The sequence below is a fragment of the Lagopus muta genome, chromosome 5 (assembly GCF_023343835.1).
Source record: "Lagopus muta isolate bLagMut1 chromosome 5, bLagMut1 primary, whole genome shotgun sequence".
Taxonomy (NCBI): domain Eukaryota; kingdom Metazoa; phylum Chordata; class Aves; order Galliformes; family Phasianidae; genus Lagopus; species Lagopus muta.
In genome coordinates, this window is record NC_064437.1 from 34,438,241 (window position 1) to 34,462,336 (window position 24,096).

General features: G+C 37.5%; 1 protein-coding gene across 1 annotated transcript; it reads right to left on the minus strand.

Annotated features, from left to right (window-relative positions):
• Positions 1–1,386: 1,386 nt before the first annotated feature.
• LOC125693161 (rap1 GTPase-GDP dissociation stimulator 1-like) lies at positions 1,387–23,875 on the minus strand. Its single transcript, XM_048944710.1, has 10 exons — positions 18,742–23,875; positions 16,763–16,891; positions 15,661–15,786; positions 14,681–14,824; positions 10,569–10,703; positions 8,977–9,102; positions 6,036–6,175; positions 5,008–5,134; positions 3,914–4,042; positions 1,387–2,468 (listed from the first exon to the last, which is right to left on the minus strand). The coding sequence occupies exons 1-10, from the start codon at positions 18,860–18,862 to the stop codon at positions 2,335–2,337; spliced, it is 1,311 nt and encodes a 436-aa protein (XP_048800667.1). The 5' UTR covers positions 18,863–23,875; the 3' UTR covers positions 1,387–2,334.
• Between the last annotated feature and the right edge of the window lie 221 nt (positions 23,876–24,096).

Consider the following 24,096-nt stretch of genomic DNA (forward strand, 5'->3'; position numbering starts at 1 on the left):
CTAAAGCCCCAAAGGAGAAGCAAATCAACAGTTTTGCAGGGATAGGTTTGATAAATTGATGATGTTGAGATTTTTATTGGTTGCATTTGGAACAACTCCACAAACACTACGACGAAAGCAAGGTTTTTAATGAAGATATCAAATATGAGTTCAGACTTGAATAACTGGACTGAGCGAAGGGAACTTCAATGTGTGATCATTTTTATTTATCAGAAATGAGCACAATATATTTCTGTGACGCAATGTATTTATTTCTCAATTGGTTCTGACAACACAACTGCTCTTGTTTCTTATGCGTGTTTGGACACTTAGTTTGTTTACAAAAAGGAGGATGAATATGAGCACAGATGAGAGTGCAGTGACCAAAGAAACATCAGTCACATCTTAAAAGTCTGAATATTACTTGCCAAGGGGGTCTTTATTTCTGTTGACTCTTGTACACTGCCATGTGGATAGATTTATACCTCAAGTACATTGAGGTTCATGTGGCAATTGGTTTATATATAGCATTACCTTGCTTTTTTGTCTCTTCACTCTGTCCTTTCCTATTCCTTCCCATACTGCCTGTGGGTTTTCATGCAGTTTGAATGTTTATCCTGTGTAAGGGGAGGTCCTGTCTCTTCTGAGATGGCTTTTCTGAGTGACTTTTGGTGTGTGTGTGTGTGTGTGTATATATATATATAAATTTTTCTCAAGCCTTACATTTGATTAAATAAAATAAATGTTTTGTACTGCTGGAATTTGTTTTCTAAAATTTATTGCTTGCAATCACTACTGCTATTATTATTATTATCCTCTGTGAGGTAAAGGTGTGCTAATACTTTTTTTTTTTATTTTTTTTTTACTCAACATAATTCTTGATATTTTTTCCAGTCTTGACTGATGAATTATAAGTGACCTGTGTGCTTTTCTCTTCACTGTTAATGGAAAGCCATGCAAAAAATGCAAGTTGAAAGTCAGTTCGCAGAGAAACAGTTATGCAATCTGCAGATATTTAAAAAAAAACAAGTTATAAACTGATGTTTGTACTGTGATGACCACTAATCTAGGTGTCACTCAGTTAATTACTGAGAGTCAGGTTTGTTCTACCTGAGCAATGGTCCTGAAATCATTGAGTGCAGAAGGGAAGTAACCTAACAGGTGTGAACATGAGGTTTACTTGATAATTTGGTGTGTCTGTATTGACTGTTTTGACTTTAAAATGTTAGAACAAAAACTTGCTTTGAATTTTAGAAAGGTCAGAAACATTTAGCCAATAGATAATGGATTTATTGTTCATTTGTCTAGGATAAGTGCTGTAGAATGTTGAGGCTGGATCATTTCTATTAAAAATGGCAACCTTAGTGGTGGCTGCTTGAGGTGTGTGTGTGTATATAGAAGATAAAAAACAAAACAAAACAAAACAAAAACTTGTAATAATCCTGCTATATTCTGTCTTAATGCTATCAAGTGAATTGTCTGGAGTGGTTTTATGAAGTTCCCTTTCTTAGTGGAGAATATCTTAGTGGAGATACCTTTCTGAAATGCCAGTCATCTTCAAATCTTCACCCATGCCCACAACTGACTGGCTTTAATTTGTGTCTTGTCCAAGTACTGTCTGGACTGCGTATAATTCCAGATTATATTAGTTGTATCTCTGAACACAGGACGACGTTGTGTCCTCATGTGCTTAGCAGTACAGTTTGTTATATTAGTAGGTAAAAACTCAGATGACTTCTAAAGCAGAAATTAAAAGGAGGAAGAGGAGAGGAAGTTGGTTTGAAGGTACAGCTTTGTGGATGGTTGTGAGATTTCCAGTTAACAACAGGGTGCACGGTTACGTTCATAACGTGCAGGAGCTGAATTGGTACTGATCAGCCCATTGCTTTGTTTAATCAGTGGCTCACATCTAAACTAAATTTTAATTGCTTTGGGTTGCATGATCCAAGCTTTAGATTTTTATAATAATTTTCAAATCACCATGGTTTTGAAACACTTAAAGTAAAAATTGTGTTACTCTGATTTGAGAATATGATGCAACTTAAATTGCAAAGGTGGTAATTGCCTGTTGGTTCTCACATAAGCAAGAGTGTTTGTAAACATTGACAGAATTTATTCCTACTGCATGTGTTGGTAGCTCAGTGAAGAACAGCAGTAATAAAGATATCTGTAGGCCAAATCATTTTATGTACAGTTTGAAAAGCAGGGGTTGTACCTGGTCTTTAATAGCATCAGTGCAGCAGCATGACAAATGTAAAGTGGCATTGGCAGAGCTGGCATCTTATCACATTTGCTTCAGTAATAGCATTGCTCTGTAGAGGAACTGCTCAGGACTGCTCTGGTAGAAGAAGGGGGCTAGTAGGGTGACTCTCCTTTCAAAATCTGCAATGTTAAAAGAGCTTCCTTGACCACATCTGCACTGCTGTGACTGCAGAGCTGTTCGAGTGTTTCTTTAATCTTGTTGTCTTCTATTTCTTGTCTCAGATGGCCTGAGTGGGAGAGTAAATGCTAACTTAGTGATGCTCCATGGCACAGCCATTCCCAACAACTGTTGTAATATATGCATTTGGAGTATTTGCTTTTTAAAATGAGCTGCTTTAGCATAGAATAGTTCACTTGGAAGGGACATTAAAAAATGATGAAGTCCAAAGGTTAAGGTATGACTTAATGCTTAATGCTATGACTTAGGGCACATTGCCAAAATGTCTGTTGGACACAGGCACGGGCCATCGGCCACCTTGCTAGGAAGTTGTTTGACCACCTTCAGAGGAAGCAGATTTTTCTTATTAAATATGTTCCTCTCAATGGGTATTTTGTAACCCTTTGAAAGTATTTATTCTTATTTTTAAGAGTTTCACTTCAGTTTCTCTCTTCCAAAGCCTGGTTAAACAGCAGAAAAGTATTTTGAAAATATAGTACAAGCTACACTTGAGTGTTTTTTGTTGTTTTTTTTTTTGCCTCTGCGCTTTGCTAGCCTATCTATATTGGTAAGACTCGATTCTTACTGTTACGGATAAGTCTGCAGAATGTTAATGAAATACATCTTTTCAGTTCAGATCTTTTGTGTGAATGATGCATAGTCACACTGAAAGATGTGGGTACTTAGCCCTGAGCCAATACACGTATGACTACAGGGAAATATGTGTGCATTGCAAAATCCAGCTTGTCTGCCAAATATAGGGCAATGCCAGGACTTCAGAAGCAGCTCATCTTGTGGCAGATCTTTGGCAAAGCACAGCAATTGCTTTCAGTTTCCATAATTTATGCATAAAGACATAGTGAATTGTGGCATGAGATTTTTAGACTCCTGGTTTCAGAATGATTGTTTTAAGCTGACACCATGCTTCCAGGACCAGTCTCATCTTGCTTGGAAGCTTTTTCAGTCTTCCCTGACCAGAGATAGAGAGAAACTGAAATCATATCCTTCATTTGTTTTACTGAAACTTCCTATACATTTAACTGAGTGCTGATATAAAGGTGCTGTTTTATTTCAGCCTCTGGTTTGCCTGCAGTGTTGACAGAATAAAGGTATGTTGAACTGTGGAAGTGATGTGCAGACTCCATCATTCTTTGAAGACCAAAATGTTATGGTATAGGCAGGGCCTGAGACTGCTAGATGCCAGATTGGTGCATGATGAATTTATTCTAAGGCTCTGGTTTTGCTTATTCAGGAATTGATTCTGCCACAAACAGTGGAATAAAGCTTTTCTTTTTTTTTTTTTTTTTTTTTTTTTTAGCTTAACTAATAGCTTAATCAATTTATCATGAAATAAAACCACAAGTGAGATTTTTAGAGATCAATGAAGAATGAGCCTCTTTATCCTTTACTGTTCACTGATTGTAGTATCACAAGGACAGTACATTTCAGAAACAGCAAATACTTCAATCGCAAACATCCATCTTTGCATCACAAGAGTACTTAAAATGAAGTTACCTGAATTAAGAAGACTGCACAGAAGACTCATTGAATTATATTTCACCTCGGCACTCGTATTATCATCTTGTAGAAGTTTGTGTAAGCTTTGTACTAGCTGCGATTCCTTGAAAGATTCTTCAAGGGTTTCTGAAAAATAAGCAATCAGACACCTGAGCTGAAAAGATGATAGAATGTGAAGATGCTTGCATTTTCATAAAAATAAGATTTCTAACTGGCTTTGTTTAAAAGCAGTTACATAAACAAACATGTCTTGAGGACATTCTCAGTAATGGGGAATTAGCGTCTGATCGGTAGAATTTTTTTCCTCTGGCATCATTCAGGAAGACGTTATACTACAGATGCTATAAGACAACATTAGATATTGAGTCTGAGATACTTGGTGATACACTAAGCATTAAGATGGGCTCTTCATTGTCTTGCTTTCCTTGTTGGTATGGAAAATTCTAAATTTAGTTGGCCTTCAGTTTCTTCTCATATATGTAGGTTTGTGGTGGTTGTTTTTGTTGTCACAAACTAAGCCCAATTTTTCAAATATGATCAATCATGCAGGATAAACCTGAGAAGTTACTGTACAATCTCTCTTAAAATTCAGCTCGCTAATAGTTACAGCATTTATAGTTTTGTAATTTTTCATTTTCAGATTATGCAGAGCCTTTTTGCCGGTGCTCTTCCTGTACTCCTACATTCAGATAACTGTCTTGTGAAAACTTTCATCCTTTTATAGATTTCAGTGATCATTCAAGTTCATAACCAGCCCCTGTGTAACTGTCTGCATTTACACCTTTTCTCATTGCTTTCTATATTTTTTGTAGGGAACAGATTGTGCCTGTCCACACAACCTGATTATTTGACTGTTTAACTCCACCTTAAGCAAAAAAACAGACAAACAAACAAACAAAAAAACAACAACCCAACATCTAAACAATTCCTGAATTCTGTTCTTTCTGTCATTTTCTAGGTGAATAACCTCCTTTGTCTGAGGAGTTCTATCTAGACAGTCGTGCTTTTACTTACAAGTAGAATTTGCAGCTTGGCTGTTGCTTAATAATATGAGGATTCTGCACAGATTAATACTTTCAGGAGAATAATACCTAAATCAATAGCAGATGCTATTGCCAGGGCGTTCAGAGCCTCGTTCTGCATGGCATCGTGTTTGCTCATGGTCATGGAAACCAGGTGCTTCACTCCTTGTGCCTCCTGCACTGCTTTGACCACTTCCTGTTAGACAAAAGATGAAAGGGCATAAATGGAAATGAGAGCTGTGAGTAGAATGGAAAGGGAAGAGATTGCATTCTTCAGTCTCCAGATAGATGGAAATGATTGGCCTGCTGCAGTATGAGCTGATGGTATGAAAATCAATGTATCATAGGACTGCAGAAGTCTTTGGAACAAGTCGTGCACGTGTGCTTAAGGCTGTTCTAATTTACTTGAAATGTTGGTACACAGAAGTATGTAGAGAGGATGTGTGCATAGATACCTTTGCATGGTCTCTAAGAGGTTCAGTTTGAATCTATTGCAGTTTTTCTTTCAAGCCTTCAGACTAGCAGTTGCTTTAGTTTTACACTCAAAGCCTATGCAGATAAGTCACTACTTCTTATTCTACAGCTTCAGAGTAAAGCATAGTTGGATGTCTGTACATAATACCACGATTTACAAGAAAGAGAAGCTTGTTCTAATTCGCTAGCAGGTGCAGCTCACACTGGATTCATCGTTTTCAACAGACAGACAAGTAAGCTGTCTGGAACTTGTGAAAGATGTGCAGGATACAGCTGGCTTATCTTTACCATTTAAAATAGGTATTTGAAACTGATTTATTTATGGAAATAGAAAAGTGTCACTTAACATTGGTCAAGACTTAATTTGAGCAGGGTAGAAGTTAACAAGTGACAGTCATTACCATGTTGCTTGTTGGTGTGATTTCTGTCTGTGCAGTGAATTGCATTTTTTGCTTCTGTCTCTCCAGTTGCTACTGATGCTGACTAGAGATACTTTTAACAAAATATATATATGTTTTTAAATTATATAATCGTACACACCATTTAACATTTTACCCCTAGCTTATATGGACAAGCTTTAAAAAAAATTTAAGGAGGACGGGTTTAAACATATGCTCTCATACTTGGGATCTGTTGTGACGCAAGATTGATGCTAGGAGCCGATTTGCTTCTCCACAAACGTCGGTGTTGTCACTGACATCGCACCACTGCACCAGTCTGTTCAGCAGCATGGGGTCTTGGCCCAAAATTTCAGCCGCGTCAGCTGAAGAGAAAAACATCAGCAGCAGACATTTACAATCTCAGTCTTTGTCCCAGAAATATGAATGTAAAATTAGCAAAGGATACTGAGCTCCATCTTGTGGTCTAAGCTGTAAATAAAGCATTGGGCTTGAATGATCTTGGATATCTTTGCCTGTGGAATGTCAGTTGTTTCAGGACACGTCTTGGAGGTAAAAACATAAATCAAGCTGTTCTTGTAAAGCTAAACTTTTCATAGGCTGCTGAAGGCTTAAAATGAACAATTCGGATCTTTGAAAGCAAATCTTACGTTACTGTATTGAAAACTTCATATGTGGCCTATCCCTTTCCCTTTATTTCTTGCATATTTGCCCTTTGAGCCCTGTATGAATGTCGTCATAAGCTCTTTGGAACCTTGCCATTTCTTTGTTCTCAGTAATGGGCATAATTATGGTTGGTATAATGTGAAAAGTCTAAGGCTTAGTACAGAATTGCAGCATGTCTGTAGTTACACTCTTGAGTTGTTAAACTGTCTATTAGATGTAACTAAAATTTGTCATAAGTTTGGAGGAACTTGTTTCTTTGCTTTTCCCTGCGCTTCAGCAACCGTATCTCAGGACTTCCCAGAAGCATTAATCCATATTATTGACGCTTGGAAAAAACCTACTGGATAAGTTCTTGAAATTGATGAAATACTGTGATTTAAGACTTGTGCCAGTAAAGGAAACTAAACCCCAAATCCTTAAAATTCAGTAGCAGAAGGAGCTATAGTGCTGCAGATGCCATTGCAGTATTGTGTCAGTCTAGTACCGTAGCACTTGAGTCTTGTGTAGTTTAATGCACATACTAGTCACAGGACTGATGCTCGCTTTGATTGTGTTCTATTTTCAAGAATACATTGTGGTAATAGATTTTAGCTGAAATTTAAGAGTCTGGTTTTATTGCTTGTGATTGAGGAATTTTATATTTGACTTCATGCTGGTCATTCTGAGCTTTTCCCCATTCCCCATGTGTTTGTTTTGAGTGGCATGTTGTATGATAAACTCCGGTAATGAAAAGGCTTTATTTCTAGGTCAGATGTTACATGTTAGTCTGAGGAGATCATGGTAATCCAGTTTAGTTGAGAAAGCTGACAAAGGTAAGAGGGTGGCAAATGAAACTGGTGTAAGAGGTTTATTCAAAGAAGGGGTCTTGACCCAGTTTGTCAGGGATTTCCTGATGTCTACCAGTGATAGATCTTTGAGACAAAAACCAATTAGTCAATGTTAACAGGAACAGAAGGACCTCGTGGCTTACAAAATGCCAAGCTTCAATAAATTGTGCATATTACTGACCTTGAATTTGAGCTGCATGTCCTTTGACCATGTAGCGAGGTGCACAAATTCTTTTGCAGCTCTAAAGCAAAGATTATTGCTGTGTTCTTTTTAGTGTAACAAAGCTGACGCGTTTCAGTGTGTTCTTCTATAGTTGGAAAGAAACCTGTCTTTTCTAGTCTATTTTGTAAGCCTCAGCATGCCCAGTGATTGTCAGTAATTAATTTACCCTAGATAAGGCAATTAACTAATTTAGTGTGGACTTGCTAGTAGATGCGTATTCATAAGAGTCTCAGACTGAGTTAATTAAGGGCAATGTTAGCTCTTGGGTAAACAAAATAGAAAGTAATTAAAGGTGGGAGAAGTGTGTGCTCATAGATGTAAATGGGTAAACATTGAATAATCTTCTATATCTTTTTTTTCTACTCAACATTATTATATTGGTACTGTTTCATATTCAGAAGCTTTTTGCCAAATTTTAGTTTCTTATTAGGGCTTGCAAACAACATTAAGTTAAAAACAGTAATAATAAGTAATACAGTATTTAATATTGTAGATCTTCACTATTCTTGTGACTCAATTAAAAAAATCAATAGTCTCCCCTCTCACAGTCAAGATATAACTTCAGAGAAATGGCATTTCACTGACTTGCTTCAAAACCTAAGAGGCTGAACTCCTGTATATCTTGCTGTGTTGAAATTTAAGTGGAAGCAGGTTTCTAAAAGCATTGGAATCAGTGCAAACTAATGAGTGCTAGATCTTACCTTGATAACTAAATTGATCAGTGTTCCAGAGCAGCTGCTCTGGTGGCTTCAGACCACTATCGTACCATTTTTATAAAAAGCTGCAGCAACTTGTTTTTATGTATATGTTCTGCTAAGAAACTGAATGTTGTCATAATGTTAATGTAATTGTGAGGTTTTATGCCTTAATTGTGCACTTTGCATATAGCTAGACTGTTGAGAAGCGTTCACTGAAGGCCTTTGCATGCTCATCTCATTGTAAAGCAAAATGATGTGAAGTGTAAGCAGATAATCCCTTAATTTCAACATTTGAGCCTTACCAAAACTAACCTGTGAAAATATATATAGAGAGAGACTAGGTTACTGGACTGGTGGTAGCAACTCATTTTTCATAAACCTCAACTCCTTTGTATTGTTTAATTCTTCTGTTTGTTTATTTTTTAGCTATCTGGCATTACAAATCCTTTCCATCGTACTCATGCTTTGTTGATGTATTTTCTGTAGAAAACATTTTCCTTTAGGCCTTTGGCATTTCGCACTGACTACTACAGGTTGTTTATTTGGTGTGTTCCTCATCTACTGAGGTTGACTGAGAGTGGTGTGGGAAGGCTTTTGCAGCCCTGAGCAATGGTCTCTGTGGGAACCTTGCCAGAGGGAGTGGAATTAGGTTAGTGGGATGCTTAGCCTGTCCTCTCCTTGTACGTGCCCTATGGGACACAGGAAGGAGAAGAATTTGTAGTTGACATCAATAAACATCAGCAATTCCCTACCTTGGCCATCTGCTAACATTCGTAGTGTTCCAAGAAGTTTAAACTGCGCAGGAGGCATCTCTGACCGTAGAAGTGCCTGAATCCGTTCTGCCACACCTTCCTCCAGCATTTGAACCTTGTTAACAACTAGAGAATGGAATTGGTGAATAAAAAGGAATTAATGGGAAGTTAAGTCATTACACAAACATCTGAAATTACAGTTATGACTTAATATAATCATTGTTCTGAATCTAGCGTTCCATTATGCTTTTAGCGGAAAGGTCCAACTTGGTAGAAAAGTTGGAGATAAGGTCAGGACAGACCAACTATTTAGGTCTGTGTTTTGAGCTAAAAGCTTTCAAGAAATTGCTGTTAGAAGACTTCTGGGTCTTTTGATCTCAAGCCTACCCAGAACACAGTAAAAAACAGGATAAACACAACACTCTTGTTTCTCTTTGTATATTTTGTAATAGATTTCTATTCACTCGCCCACTTGCTTGATGAAGGCTTTTTCTGTTCTTGCTTATCTTAACTGAGCTGAGTGGCAGAAATGACTTGCATAACCGTACTGGTTGCATATGATGTTTCTTTTATTTGAGCTCGCTGGTCCTCTGTTGTTCATGCCTTTGTTTCTTTGCTTTCCTCTCTCAAATCTTGCCTTTGCTCCTTGTTAGTGTAGTAATCCCTGGTAATAATCAGAAGCTTGTCTGGAAAGAGTCCTAATGCTGCTTAACTGTGCTACCTAAGCTGCTTCCTCCAGAGCAATTTTCCTCCAATCTTACATGTGCCTTGCAGGATATGTAGGCGACAGTGAAAGGAGTAAGATGTGCCACAGAAATCTTCCTGACTGGGAAGAAACAAAGGTATATCTCAATACAAACGGAAGCAATGGAAGCCAACTAGCAAGTAGTATGTTGTGGGGCTCTTGTTTATTCAAAGCAGTGACTATATATAGAAATGTTTACTCAACTAAGCGTGCTGGCTAGTTGACGTAATAACTCTATACTTTAATTTTCAGAAAACAATGTTGGTGCCTTGTTCTTATTTGAAGTGCTCTGCAGCAGTGTGAGGACTGTGGTGTGGGGTGCTGTTCTGTGAGGTCTGTAGTAAAATCTTCTTGGTCTGAGTTGTACTTTCACGTGGAAGCTGTAGTTTAGAGATTAGAGGTAACAGAGTTTTCTGGTACATTTATTTAAGATCGTGAGAGTGGAGTTTTAAAACTCTTACACACGCAACATTTCCAATAGATATGGGCTTTATAGAAGAACAAATTTATAATGTCTACCAAGTGTGGTGAGATAGCTTATAGTACAAAACATGGGGTGAAGTTATAAGTGTTGTTACGTGTTTTTGTCTTTAACCTCTGTGTGCTTTTAATGTGAAATCACTTCAGCAGCTGACAACGAGATCAGGCTGTTTTATATTTAGGTCCCTTGTATATCTGGTAAGTCCAGATGGGTTACATAAAATGCTCCTGTAGGGTGGAAAAAACTCAGTTGTCCTCCAGAATACGGAGGACTGGAATTGGTGACGTGGACATAACTGCACAGATCTCCATTAAATGACCCAGCTTTACAAAGAATCACAGTAAATCTGTCGTGTTCAAACTGTACCTGGGACAGCAAGGTTTCGAAGTGCACTGAGTGCTGCATGTTGAACAGAGATGTCTTCACTCTCCACGTGTTTTTCCAAAAGATCCAGAAGCTGATGTATGACTCCCACCTGTACCATTCGTACACAGTTGCCATCTAAGGAAATAGGAGAAACCAAGCAGGTGGGGGAGGTGAAATGAGAATCGCTGGTAGAATTTAAGTAATATGAATTGAGAATTCAGGGAGTCTTTGTCTGGTCTCTTATAACGTTTTGAAAAGATTGAGATGGAAGCTTTTGGCAGTAGTTTTTAGAAGCTTCAAATCTTTAGAGAGAAAAGTGGACATAAGCTGCCTGTGAACTGATGCTGAGATGCATCCTTGAGTAAGACATGGCTTGACAACTCTTTCTAGAGCCATTCACTGTCAGATTAAAAGCCATATCTTTACCAATAAATTTCTTCCTCCAGTACTGCTTTAATTTCCCGTGTATATATGTGATGGAATTCTAGTGGCGTTTCACATTTCTCTGCAGGATAGCTTTAATACTCCAATTTTGCTATTCTACTTGTTTAAGAGACTATTGTGATACTAGCTACCTTATCCAGCAGTTGTTAGTCTGATTACTTGTTTTGTACGATGACTCCTCCTTTTATATAGTAAGATTGTTAGATTTTTTCTTACCTGTTCTGAGAAACGCACTTTATGAAATGTCTTTGTTGCACTCATGAAACTAGAAAAAACTCTGGATTTAGAGAGTTTGTATGTGTTCAAACCTGGAGAAAGAGTGGATTTGTGCTTTACGAAGAACAATGATTTTGGGCAGTATGCGCTCCACGGTACTTTTTGAGTATCTGTGTGTCTGTATTGTCTCCCTTTCTTTGAGAACACTCTGCAGGGATGACAACTCTTTCATTATCAGAAGTTCTTTAGCTCCCTTTGATAGGAAATGTGATTGTTGATCTTAAAGAGTTGAAGGAAATTGCTACCCTCCACATCTTTCCTGTACGAAGTGTTTTGAAGATGCCATTTGGCAAATATTTTTCTGTATTTGATCATTCTGTTTAGTTAATCACATTGCAAGCAAAGCATCTTCTTGACACCAGTCAACATTATTTCATTGCTGTGCTCTTACTGTATGAAAGACAGTTGTTGATAAAAGATGGCAAAAAAAAATCTTACTTGTTGATAAAAGATGGCAAAAAATTGTCAGTGCTACTCAGGAAGATCACATCCTCACGTGGGATAATGAATTACTTATTTAGCTAATACAGTCTTAGTACATATTTGACCAAAAGTAGGTTTAGTTGATTCTTATGCTGCGAGCTGCATGCCTAAAATATACCAAGTTCTAGTTTTTTGTGTACACTGCTTAAATGGCCATATGTAGTAGTTTTTAAGGCTTGTGCTGGTCTGAATGCTATTTCTACTCCAAAGCAGTAGAAACTATTCCCTTTTGAATGTTCCCTTTTGAAACAACAGCACTGCTCTTTTAGTGTTTTTTCTGCTGTTGCATTTCAGTTGGTGGCATGTTTTTCTTCCTAAATTTTTGTGTGTACAATAAGAATGTAAAAGTATTTGAGTGTGAGCAGATATTTTCATGAGTAAACTGTTAGTCAGAGAAGTACTTCAAATTTCATTCATGCAAAATTTTTTTAATTACAGTTTCATGTCTGCATTCTGTAAAGAGGATGATTGAAGAACCACAAGTAAAAACATGTTCTCTTGCCTGGCCCTAATCTTTGGACATTAGAGTATAAGAGGAAAGTTGCCTAGCTCTATTAAGGAATAAGTTCTCAGAAAATAGTCTGTTTTAGGCTGACAGAATTCTACGGGCAAAAAATGCTTTAACCTCCATACAGGCTAATCTTCACTGAACTTAATTTTTCTACACCCCCAACCTTTCAAACCAAAGAATGGCTAAGCATCTTTTTCCTCTTGTAGTAAAGTACAGGTAGTGGAACCCAGTAGCGACTGCCTTGCTTTGATTGTTCCAGAGTTCCAAATTGGTTCCCTCTCTTATGGATTTTTGCTTGGCTAGTAGCAGAATTTAGTGGCTCATAGTTAAGTTGCTAGGAACAACCATCTCGATAGCTGCAAAAGGTGCCATTTTTCACTGCCTTAGAAGTCAGTTGATGCTGACATGAGGTTTCCATGGGATTTCTTTTCATAGATTAAAGCTATGCATACAGCAGTGGCACAAACTGGGATGTGAAAAGGATTATTCAATTTTTCCCCAAGAAATATCTAATGGGGTTGTGGGAGAGATGGAGGAGGAAGAGGGAGTGACAAAGCAAGCCATTCAGCTGAGTAAATGGAAGATAGTAAGTTGAAAGGCACAGAGGGCTTCATAGTCAGTGACACACAATGGCTGATTAAGAGCTAAGTCAGACCACGAATAAAGGAAGTATAAGGAGGATGCAGGGGAGAGGTAGGGAGAAACACATATGGTAGTCACAGCTTTTTTTCTAAAGCTTACTATCTTGCTGACCATTCAGAGAGATCTGAGGGAGTCCTTTCTGATAATTAAATTAATGGAGAAAGTCAAGCAGTGTTGAAAAAGCTCTTTTTTGTTTGAACCCAGTTTGATCCCAGTACAACAGCTGTCAGTGGCAGAGGAACGGACAGAAAACGTGGGTTTTCCTCTGACTGATTCAGCACAGTAAGGCTTCCCAGGAATCTCTTCATAAGAGTTTCTCTGTTTCTCTCTGCATTGTATTAAAGCTCAAAGATCTCTAAAATAGGAAAGCATGAAAGATAAAAATGACTTAACTTGAGCTTTTTTGTCTGTGTATTTTGAACAAATGAATTTGCTATGAAACTCTTCCAGAGTCTCATCTCTATTAATATTGGTTTTAGGTAAAACAAAGTATGAATGCTTGCATCCCTGATCACCCTATTTTTGACCATTGTTCCTTAGATTATTTCAACATTAGTTTTTGTTACTTAAAAGTATTCAAGTCTCCAGCCTACAGAAAAGCAAGTTATTAAGAGACGTGCAGCAAATGAAATCTGATAGTGTTGCTTTTCCCTCTACTTACAAACAGTGGCTTTTTAGGTATGATGGGTAGAGAACAATCAACTTTACCATTAGTTTTGTAAAGCTGACAATAACCGATCCTCCTGACTCTATATCTGCACGTTTGGATATGAGGCAGGTTCCAGCATTCTGAGAGAGAATGCCACATCCCTTAGACAAAATTTTGCATGTACTTATCTGAGGCATAATAAATGGAAAATGTCAAGTACATCTTACATCTGTTTGTAGATAGCCACACAGTGAGTTGTTCCATCTGTCTTTGGAGGGATCCAGGGGAAAATCTGAATCGATGATAACTTCAATTATTAACAATGACAACAAGCTTTAAGACCTTTGACTGATGATTCCTTTGGGATTTGGGAGTGGGGTGCAGTGTAAGCATGCAGTTCTTGAAACTTATTTTTTCATTTGCCCAAAATGACAACAGGGATAACAGGGACACCTAAACTTAGGTGCCATTAGAAGTCTTCAGACTTTTTGCAGTGTGTCTCAAATCAACTTAAAGACTGAGAAAACTCTAGGTCAGCTATGTGTATGGTCTGGAATGTTGTTTTTTTTCTGCTTCACAGATACGCAATCTATATTACAAATAAATTTTTAAGTTTATTGGTTAATCCGAATATTTGGAGTATATACGTGGGCTTGAAGCAGTGAATGAGAAAGAAATGAATGGCTCAAGGCCATGTAAATGTTTTAATCTGACAACTGGCTTTAAATTCAAAGCAATCTGTTAGGCCAGTTTTGAAAGTGAAGTGTTAGAAGCTGTATGTGGACTGACCAGTCTTGGGTACAGCTGCAACGGCCTGAAATTCTACCTGCACAGAGGTATTATCTTCTGCCAAGAGGCAGTCATAGTAACATTAGATGGCTTGAGCCAGCATATAGGTGATACTTGAATGGAAACATGGGAACGTGAGCATACAACTGCTATAAATAAGGAAATGATGATGTCTGAGTAATCCATTGGGTTATGAAACAGGTTGCAGATGTGTCTGTCAAGGAAATGGAAGACAAGGAGCAAATGGCAACTCCTGTTCCAATGGGATTCTGTGATGTTCTTTGTATCTGGAATCTGTGGGTTGTTGGTTTGTTTTACCTCCAAGAAGCAGAGAGACGATGAGATCGGATGTGGCCTTCACAACGCATGTGTCTTCAGCTTGTGAACTGCCCTGGAGCCTCAGCAGGATGTCGGACAGGACCTCTTGCACACCTGCCTCCACCAGCTGAACTTTCAGAGCATCTGCAGGCATCAGAAAAGCACACTAAGAGTTGGGTCATTGGGTTATTTGTGAAGTGTCTGAAGCAAGGAAGCGAAGTCCTTTACTTTAAGCTAGTCTCTTTTCCAGATGTGCTCTTTTTTGTTGATTGTTTTTTGTTTTGTTTTTAACAGATGTCTTGGTGCTAGGATGATGCCACAGGCTGAATGAGCAAAGCTTCAGAGCTGATCCTTAAAGTTTGCTGTATTGTCAGTTAAGAGTTTTCAATTTTAAAATCTTCATCAGGTATCTAGATACCTTTGAATGCTTATCATCATAGAATCACTGAATATTTGGGGATGGAAGGGTCTTAAAAGCCCACCAAGTTCCAACCTCTTTCTGTGAGCTGCTTGCCATCTGTTAAGGCTGCCCAGCGTCCCATCCAACCAGGCCTTGAACGCCTCCAGGGATGGGGCACCCACAGCTTTTCTGTTCCAGTGCCTCACCAACTCTGAGTGGATATTCTCCTAATAACTAATCTAAATCTTCTCTCTTTTAGTCGAAAACTGTTCCTTCTTGTCCTATCACTATCAGACTGTGTTAAAATTTGTCAGTGAAAATAATTTAGTCTGTTTTTCAGTTGCAAAGTCATGTTCTCCCTCAGTTCGTGCTTTACTGAAATAGATTGGAAATGACTACTCTCGCCTTCCTTTTTTTTTTTTTTTTTTTTATTATCTTAACTTCCAAGTTTTAATCTTGTGGTTTATTTCCACTGAAGGGGTTACTGATTTCCACTAATAGGATTCCATAGCAAACTCAGATCTGAAGCTAAGCACCAGTATAATTTTCTCTCCTCCTTCCAAGCCTATAGAAGCCTTACCATTTTCTGCAAGCGCTTGGAGGACCTCAAAGATGATTTCTAACCTCTCATGGTTCTCTGCTCTTCTTAGTTGTTTCACCAGCTGTTCAGCAACCTTTGTCTTGCTCAGAGCTTCCTTAGCTGTATCTGTGTATGTGAAAAAGCCAGCATTAGAAATTTTTCTATGTTCGATAAAATGTTAAAATTGTCTTCATGTAATCAGAAATGATAGAAGTTAAATGGGTTTTGAAAGGTTTTATTTGTAGATTATGTCACTTCGGACAGCATGGAGAGAGCAAAACTCTGTTATCACTTCTTTACACTTTCTTTTACTTAATGCTGTTTTTGTTTACTTTCTGTAGCTATGTTTTATAATAGCTGTAAAATTAACCCTAACTGTAGCTCTGCTTACCCTTATATATCCATCTATAGTATGATTATTTCATTTAATTGGCTCTTGACACATGCCAGTTTGCTTTAGCAGTGTATTTTCTTCTTTGATTAGGTTAAATGGCTTTAATCTTGCTAAGATCTTGAACTTATGCGAAGATACGTGTGAACCCCGTTCTTTGCATCTCCTGCTGTAGGTAGGAAGCAACAGTTTAAACTATAGAGTCAGACCATGTAGAAGGTGAGGTAACTTGTGTTTGGTCTTCCTCTTCCATCACTACTTTGTGTAAGGTAGCACAGATTAAGTTGATGTAGATGCCTTTTTCTTGAAAATTGTGTCAATTCAAAGCTAAGCTGTTTCATTAAGGTTTTTATACACTAATTATTAAAAAGTAGTAATTTTTAGAATTTCATATTCCGTATATGAATAGTTGAAACTATGTCAATTTACAGTAGGTAAAGTTATGCTGTCTATACTTCTTCATGGATCAAAAAAATATTATTTTGAGATGATCCAGCAGTTGCTGATACTCCAGGACAGAGTAGCTACTTTACTAACATGGATGTTGTGACCAATTCCTGGTTATGTACCAGTAGGGGATAACAAAAAAAAAAAAAAGCAAACAAAATGCCCAGCAAAACAAAAACCCTTCCAGATGTGTGGGCATTCTGCACATAAAGGGAGAGGTGTGAAGATGGCATTTTCCTGCAAGATATGAAGGCATTTACTTACCAAGGTCTGCAAGATTGCATAAGGCCAATAGGTCAACGTGGACAAGTGGTTCACTCTCTGCATGATCAGTCAATATTCGGACCAGTGATGGGATGACTCCTACCTTTACCAGCTCTTCCTGAAGATCACCTGGTAATAGCAAGTACAGAAGTTAAAGGTGGTTAAATAGAGACCAATTAATGAAGTAAAGAGGATCCAACTGAGTTGCTCTGTAGCAAGATAATCCAGTTCATTCTTGCAGTGCTAGATTTCACGCAGCTTTGATATCGTGAGTTCAGGCTGGTATGTGTATGTGAAAAATGCTGATTCAGGACAGTTCTGCTAGGCCTCCTGGTTTTACTTGGGCCTGAGTAGTTTAAAAAACAAACAAAAAAAAAAAACAAACAGATTAAGGCAGTTGAATGAGTATACTGATTTGTACGACAGCTTCTAGTATGAGTTCTGATGAACTATATAGCAACGTGTCTCTTGGTAACTATCCTAAAATGGAGTGAGGAATTGGCTTATTTCTTTCAGGGAGTAGGAACCTGTGCTGTATTATCCATTGGCTTCCTTCATCCTGAAGGGCAGGGACATACGTGCTCTTTGTTAGTAACAATTATTTTTTGAGGAAGAAAAAGGTTACATTAAATTATTCTAGGAGAATAATCCTCTTCAGTAATTTTTTTTTCCAGTTTTAATTGCTCTGAATCTTAAGATTCAGGAAATGCTTGAGTTCTATCCATCTTCTGTGTTTTCATAGGCTGAGAAAGGTCCTCAGACCAATGTAGATCAGTGTAGCTCGAGGGAAGTCAGTGATGTACAGTGGATTGAAATTAATTTGTTCCTAGTTCTTGTGTACTAATAACAGTTGTTTCTGCTTTGTAGAACTATTGAGAAAACAGTTTACTGGTTTTGTAGTTTTAGTTATGTAGTTATGTAGTTTTATGTAGTTTTAGTTAGAATGAAAAACTGGTCTTTACAATACTTTTGAGAATGGCATGAACTGAAATACAAAGCTGATCAGTGATTGTTGCTTAACAACAATGCAATAACATTGCTGTCATGAAAGTGTCTTGCTGAGACCTAGACTGCACTTCAGTTGGCAGCATGTACGACCAGCACCAGGAAAAGCAGCTGAGTGCTATTGTACAACTTATAATCAGGGAATCACTGGACTAATTTTCAGGAGGGTAGTAGGGTCTGTACCAGATACGTATATGCATATGTATGTGCTTGTATTTCATAGCAATAGGACAGGAGGCATAGCCATGGTTTTCTAGATAAAGCTACGTGGTTCCCCACTAGAAAGATAAGGGAAATTAGATGGAGAGAAACTGATAATACGTACTGGTTGAGAATCTCCATATTAGCTCCACTAAGCACTAAGTATTTTGATCAGGATAGGAATTAAAGATGAAAGAAAAAAATCTAGAGAAATCTATTGGGGCAATTAAGTGAAAATAGTATCAATTTGTAGGTCAGCAGGCTAGCTGGTATTCTGACTGTATGGAAGCCTTTACATCACAGATGTTTTCTGTATTCAAAGAATGTTCTTTAATGAAGAAGTAGTTATGCCATTATTAGTTCTTTTTAGTGTGTTTCTTTTTTTTTTTTTTTTTTTCTTCTGACACACTTTTAAAGAAATGCTTTGCCTTCTAAACACTTACTGTGTTGGGTGAAGTCAGTGACCTTCAGGATTTGGCTTCAAGGCACTTCTATGCAGCTAATTAAGATTCATATGAAGCTCTGCTACTCTTTGATTGAAGATCAGGAGCATTCAGTCTCTGGTCTGACAAATATGTATCACCACGCAATTAAAATATATGGGGAAACTTTGAGTTGTTTGGAGTGCATTCAGCCTGGCAATATGTGAGCTGTGTGAACTGTATAACAGGAGATTGAAGAACATTGCATGCTCAGGTCTCAAAGTGTAGCTTGTCATTCAAAATAATTTCTTGCAGATAGCAAAAATAGGGTTCTCTGAAATAGATACTTACGATTATCATAACAGATGCGACCAATAGCCCTCCCAGCATGAAGCAGCATGTCTTGGTCTGTGCTTTCCAGAAAAGGTATCAAGGTCAGAACCAAATCTGCTTCAATACACGGTTTCTTCATTTCATCTGCATTGTTAAAGGAGAGGGACTGTAGTCTTTGCCAATAGAACAATTGTAATTGCAAGACCAGTAACTGGTGAGCATTAAAACGTGGAAAAACACAGCTAACATGCTATAATGTGCCCTGTAGTAACGTTGTATGTGCTAAAATACAACCTACCATTCTTAGCTATCTCTGAAAGCACCTGGGCTGCTTTTACTGCACATCGTGGATTGCTTTTCAGGATTTTTGCCAAAGATAGGAAGATCCCACTCTCTTGGATTAGGCGGAAGGTTCTCTGCTCTGTAACAATAAGAGTGTTTACAACACTTGCTATAGATTTGGAACTACTTAGGCTTTGCTTGGTTTCCTAGAGTTATGAGAGTGTATCTTTGGATCCAAGGTTTTGGTTTAACAAGGTACTTAGCCTGTCCCAGTCTAAATATATGGTAAAACTCATCTGCTTAAATTGTAGCAAGTGTCTATCCATCTGATTATTCTACTTAGTGCTGAACTGAAGCACAGGTGGCAAAGCAAAGAGGAAAACATTTTCATCTTCTCTGACTATAAAAAGATGCTTACATAAGACATGGGAAGTCATGGATTAAGATTCTATTCCTGATGCGTGGCCTAGCCATTAATTTTGTAGGTATGCACAATATCTTTTATTAGACCAGCAATTAGAACAGTGAACTCCCTCAGACTTTTTGCATCAAAAGCATGACTAATTGTCCTTAAAGTAGTAAATCACCATTCACCAGGGTATTCAGATAAATGCAAGTTTGTCATCTCTGGAAAGTGTGCAGAGTCCTTAAGATGTTATCCTAAGGAGAGAAAGAACTATTTATTTAATTCTTGTCTGACTGGTGGAGGTCTTAGACCAGACCCTAGACAACAAAAATGAAATGAATGCTGTCTGATGAATGAAATAGTTGATGAACTTTCTTGATATAAGAATTAGAATCTTTCTGATGCCATAGTTAGCAACCTATCAAAGGACCCCATCTAACATGCTTCTCTTTCAAAGCAGATATTTATTTATTTCCTAGGTCAAACAGACTTTGATTGCTTTAGATATGGGAGAAGTTGTATCATTGTAGAAGGTCTACAGGAAGCAGTAACTAGTTGTATAAAACTTCAGTGCCAGCCATTTCTGTACATCTCATTATTTTGCTTTGACTGCAATACAATGTGACTATTATGCAACCCAGACACACTGTTGTAGTTTTGAGATGTAGATCAGTCAATTAATTTGCTTTCAACCAGCTATCCCTGGGAGACTGTTGAATAATGCACCTATTGATTGTCCTGTTTATAAAAGGTAAAGGGTGATTGAATGAGTTTTTTAGACACATTTTCTTCTTAAGTTGTTACATAAAGGAGTACTATAATATGGAAATGTCTTTGCAGTGTCATTCCTTAATAATTTAGTTAAAAGTTAATGAGCTTTCTTAGCAGAGCTAAGTCGTCTTAGGACTTCACACAAATACAGAAAAGGAGGTTGAGGTCTGACTTAGTGTGTGAAAGTTGGCATAACTGTAACTGTCGAGCCATGTTATAGCCATGGTATCTTATTTATTTGTTTGCTAGTAAATGAAGTACTATTCGGTACGTGAAGATTTTCTTAACATTTCTAATCTATTTGTTTGCTGAATTTGGATGCTGTGCTTTTCTTGGCCTGGAATGCTGAAGCACATCTGTCTGTGTTAAAAATATGCTGAATAATATTGCAAGCATTTGTGATAACTACAAATGTGGTTTCGTACTAATATACAGATAGTTCACATGTTTTGGAATAAATCCTCTCTAGTACATAGCAGCCTGTGGATATTGCTGAAGACGTTATAATCTGGATGCAAATAAAAGCATTTAGGAAGTCTGGTTAATGAGGAAAGACCATGACGATCGGTGACAGCCTGTGAGAATTCAGATCTCATCATCCAAAATGCCTCTGAAATATTTAGAGATGCTATTGCTGTATTTATTCTTCAGATTTTTGTAACTTGTTTTCTGTGAGCTGAGAGGTGTTTAGGTGCGCTGTATGAAACGTGCTGTCGTACCAGTGTGGCCACTGGTGAAATCCCTGTGCTTGGAAGGAGGAAGGACTGCTGCCACGTGAATGCTGACAGGTAAAGCAACCTTCTTCAGTAAGGGGTATAATAAATAGATCTCGGTTAACAAGTCATTACCCCCTTGGCTGTCCTGATTCCTTTCCTCTCAAATGCTGAGTTTGCCTCTGCAAATAAGATGTCTGAAACATTGAAGAGGCTTTTTGGGCTGAGCAGGCCTGTCACATCTTTTTGTGTAGTTCTGTGCAACAGCATTAGTGAGCTGACGATGTGTATGAATGGAAGGCACGATGAGATCAGAGAAGCATAAAAAGTGGTTGCTACCACTGGTTTTTCATATTTGGGTTCTTAATAAGTGATTGTGAGCGGATTCTTCAGTAAGAATTAAAAGACAGACAAAGTTTCCCTGTTGCCTTTGCTGAAAAAAAAAAAAAAAGAGAGAACTCAAATGTAGTGTCTGTCCTGCCTATTTTATCTGCAGTGTTTTTTAGTTCTGATTTTCTGGAGCCTTTCTTCTACTTAGAAGTCTGATGTAGAAAAAATGAGACTGGTGTTATTAGGAGGGTGATCAAATAAATAGAATCAAATCTGTTTTATTCTAATTTATGGTATTTTTTGACTGCGTATTTGATTAAATCATCTGTATAATGGTTCGGGAACATCAACCTTTGTGCTTATTCATATGGAAATTACTTCCACAAGTCATTTTTTTGGTCATATACATAATGATTACTGTGCAGCATAACTAGCTATAAAATGAAATATGTTCAGTAACAAATGCACTGCATTTTAAGTCTGTTACATCTTTTTTATATTACACAGGTTATGGATTTTCTTCTCCAAGATCCATGTTGTAATTTAGAGATAAAATAATTCAAGCAGTTGGAGCAATTTAATATTTTTCTTCCAGATCTGTTACTTATAAATTCACATTAATTACTATATACTCTTTGAAACATGTTCTGGGGGTCAGTATGTTCTGTACCTATATCTGAGCTAAATGTTGCTATTAGGCATATATTCTGATAGGATATCAGTTTTCGTTCTAGGAGAGCTTGTTTTGTATGAAGTTGAACCCTAAATTTGGCATTTCTTTGCATCTTAAAGTATTTTCATGACTTTAATAGGTCACAATTCAGAGAGTAGGCTGACAGAAAGGAAAACAATAAAACACGCTGGTGAGATCTATAGTGGCAATGTTAATTGCTTGTAATACAGATTATCATGAAAGATGAAAAGCTTTAATGAATGCTTTCATATTGAGTAAGCAGTTAAAGTGATCTAGAGTGATACTTAGCTATCTTCAGTCAGAGCCTGGAGAATCCCATTTAAACTTTCAGTGATCTGTTCTTCAGCTTTGGTGTCATCTCCACAGAGTTCAAGGTAGTCCAGATGATGACTCAGGGTTTCTAAACAGAGCAGGATGGAAAAGTGCTGAGCCAGCATAAAAATATATTTTGAGATCATTTCTTTTCAGTTATTATGGATGAGTATAAGCTCCTAAAATAACTCATTTCACCCAAAAGCATGGGGGCAAAGTTCTGGTTCCACTTCTCATACGACACATAGTTCTCATGCAGGCATGAGCATGCAGAGATTACATCTGGAAAAATCAATTTATCTATAATAAATGGCACAGTTTGAGGCAGGGGGAGACAGACAGAAAACTTAAATCTGTCACTTCAAAATATCTTGTTATAATAATGATAGCACTTGCAGTTCATCTAGCTAAATATATTTTGGTGGTCAGCAGCAGACATATAAAACAATGCAACAACTCCATTTGTTACTGGCAACCTTGAGCTTTAAAAAGGATACCTACTATTAATATCAGTGTATTTCACATGTTTATGGACTTCCATATAATTATGGCATTTTCTTCTATTAATTATGGCTTTCTATTGTGAAAGCAGTCTTCATTCTACCTTTGGGGCTTCACCAGATTACGTCTCACATCCAAAAATGGAAAAGTATTGTTAACAGTATCACCTCTGCTCACCTTCATGCCACCTCCTTAAAAATGTTTAGAGAGGGAAGTTGTTCAACTGTCATACAGTCTGTTTTACTGTATTTGAGTAGTTTTTGTGCTTTACTGTAATTCTACTATCTCCTTGTGCAGAGATCAGACTTCTGTACTTTGAGTTCCCTCATTCCTTGTGCTTTTCTTTGTGTATTCTTGCTGCTTTCCAGATTCATAATTCTGAAGTTGATTTAAATGGCATTCTGCACATCACAGTTAATGATCTGACAATTCGTTTCTTAGTTTCTTATAAATTTCAGGGCACAACATCCACTCCTAAAAACCTGCTGCTGTTTATTTTATTGATTTGTTCTAGATCAGTCTTCTGCCCTTCCAGACTGAAGTTTTCTCTAAATACTCCCTGGAAATAAAAGGATCTTGATATGTTAAAACTAATATAAGAAAATTACACTGTGAAACTAGCAGCTGCAGCAGTTAACTTATTGTAGAATATAATGTAAAATATTATCAAAACTGTAGTATGTTGGATGCTCCAGAAGTAATGCTTCCTGTATTTTTTTCCGTGCAAATTAATATACAAAGAGTGCAGTAACACTATTTGATAAAGCAAATTCTACAAAACACTACTTTGTTTCAACAGACACCACTCTTAACTATGCATTTTCACCAGCTGTGGGCAGGAGCCCTCATCCTGTGCTCATTAAAAAGAGAAGTCTGCACCAGCAGAGGTGACTCTGTGCCTCCACTGCTGAAATGCACTACCCCCCTTGCCTCACTGTGCTCACATCCACTGTTTGGTCTCCAGAAATGTTCAGCAAGGGTCTAAATGTTCATGGATGTTATCTTCTCCACGTGGATGAATTTAGTGCCACACCTTTTGCTTCATATCACCCTCCATGTCAGAGGTTGTTTTGTCAGACTACTTTTCTGCTGTCATCTATCACATGGCAACAACATGTAACGTAATTCTGGGAAGAAGGTTCAACATCTGCCATCCCACCAACATCTACCTTTGGTGTTGTGGGCCAACATCATAAAATAGGAGACATTGTTTTTAAAGCAGCTTTAGTGAAATAGTGATTTGCAAACCATTTCACTGAAAAAGATGAAATGTGAGTCTTGGCTTGGAGGTCCTTTGGTGCATGCATAAGGGGAATAATTCATCTTTTTTTTTTTTTTTAATAGTTCACTATTTCCTATCTCCT

Coding starts and splice junctions, on each gene's coding strand:
- LOC125693161 (XM_048944710.1), bottom strand. CDS start 18,862: ATGAAGAAACCGTGTATTGAAGCAGATTTGGTTCTGACCTTGATACCT. Junction 15,787..16,762: donor ATGCAATCTTGCAGACCTTG/GTAAGTAAATGC, acceptor TCACATACACAG/ATACAGCTAAGGAAGCTCTG. Junction 4,043..5,007: donor AGCATCTGCTATTGATTTAG/GTATTATTCTCC, acceptor CTTATTTTTCAG/AAACCCTTGAAGAATCTTTC.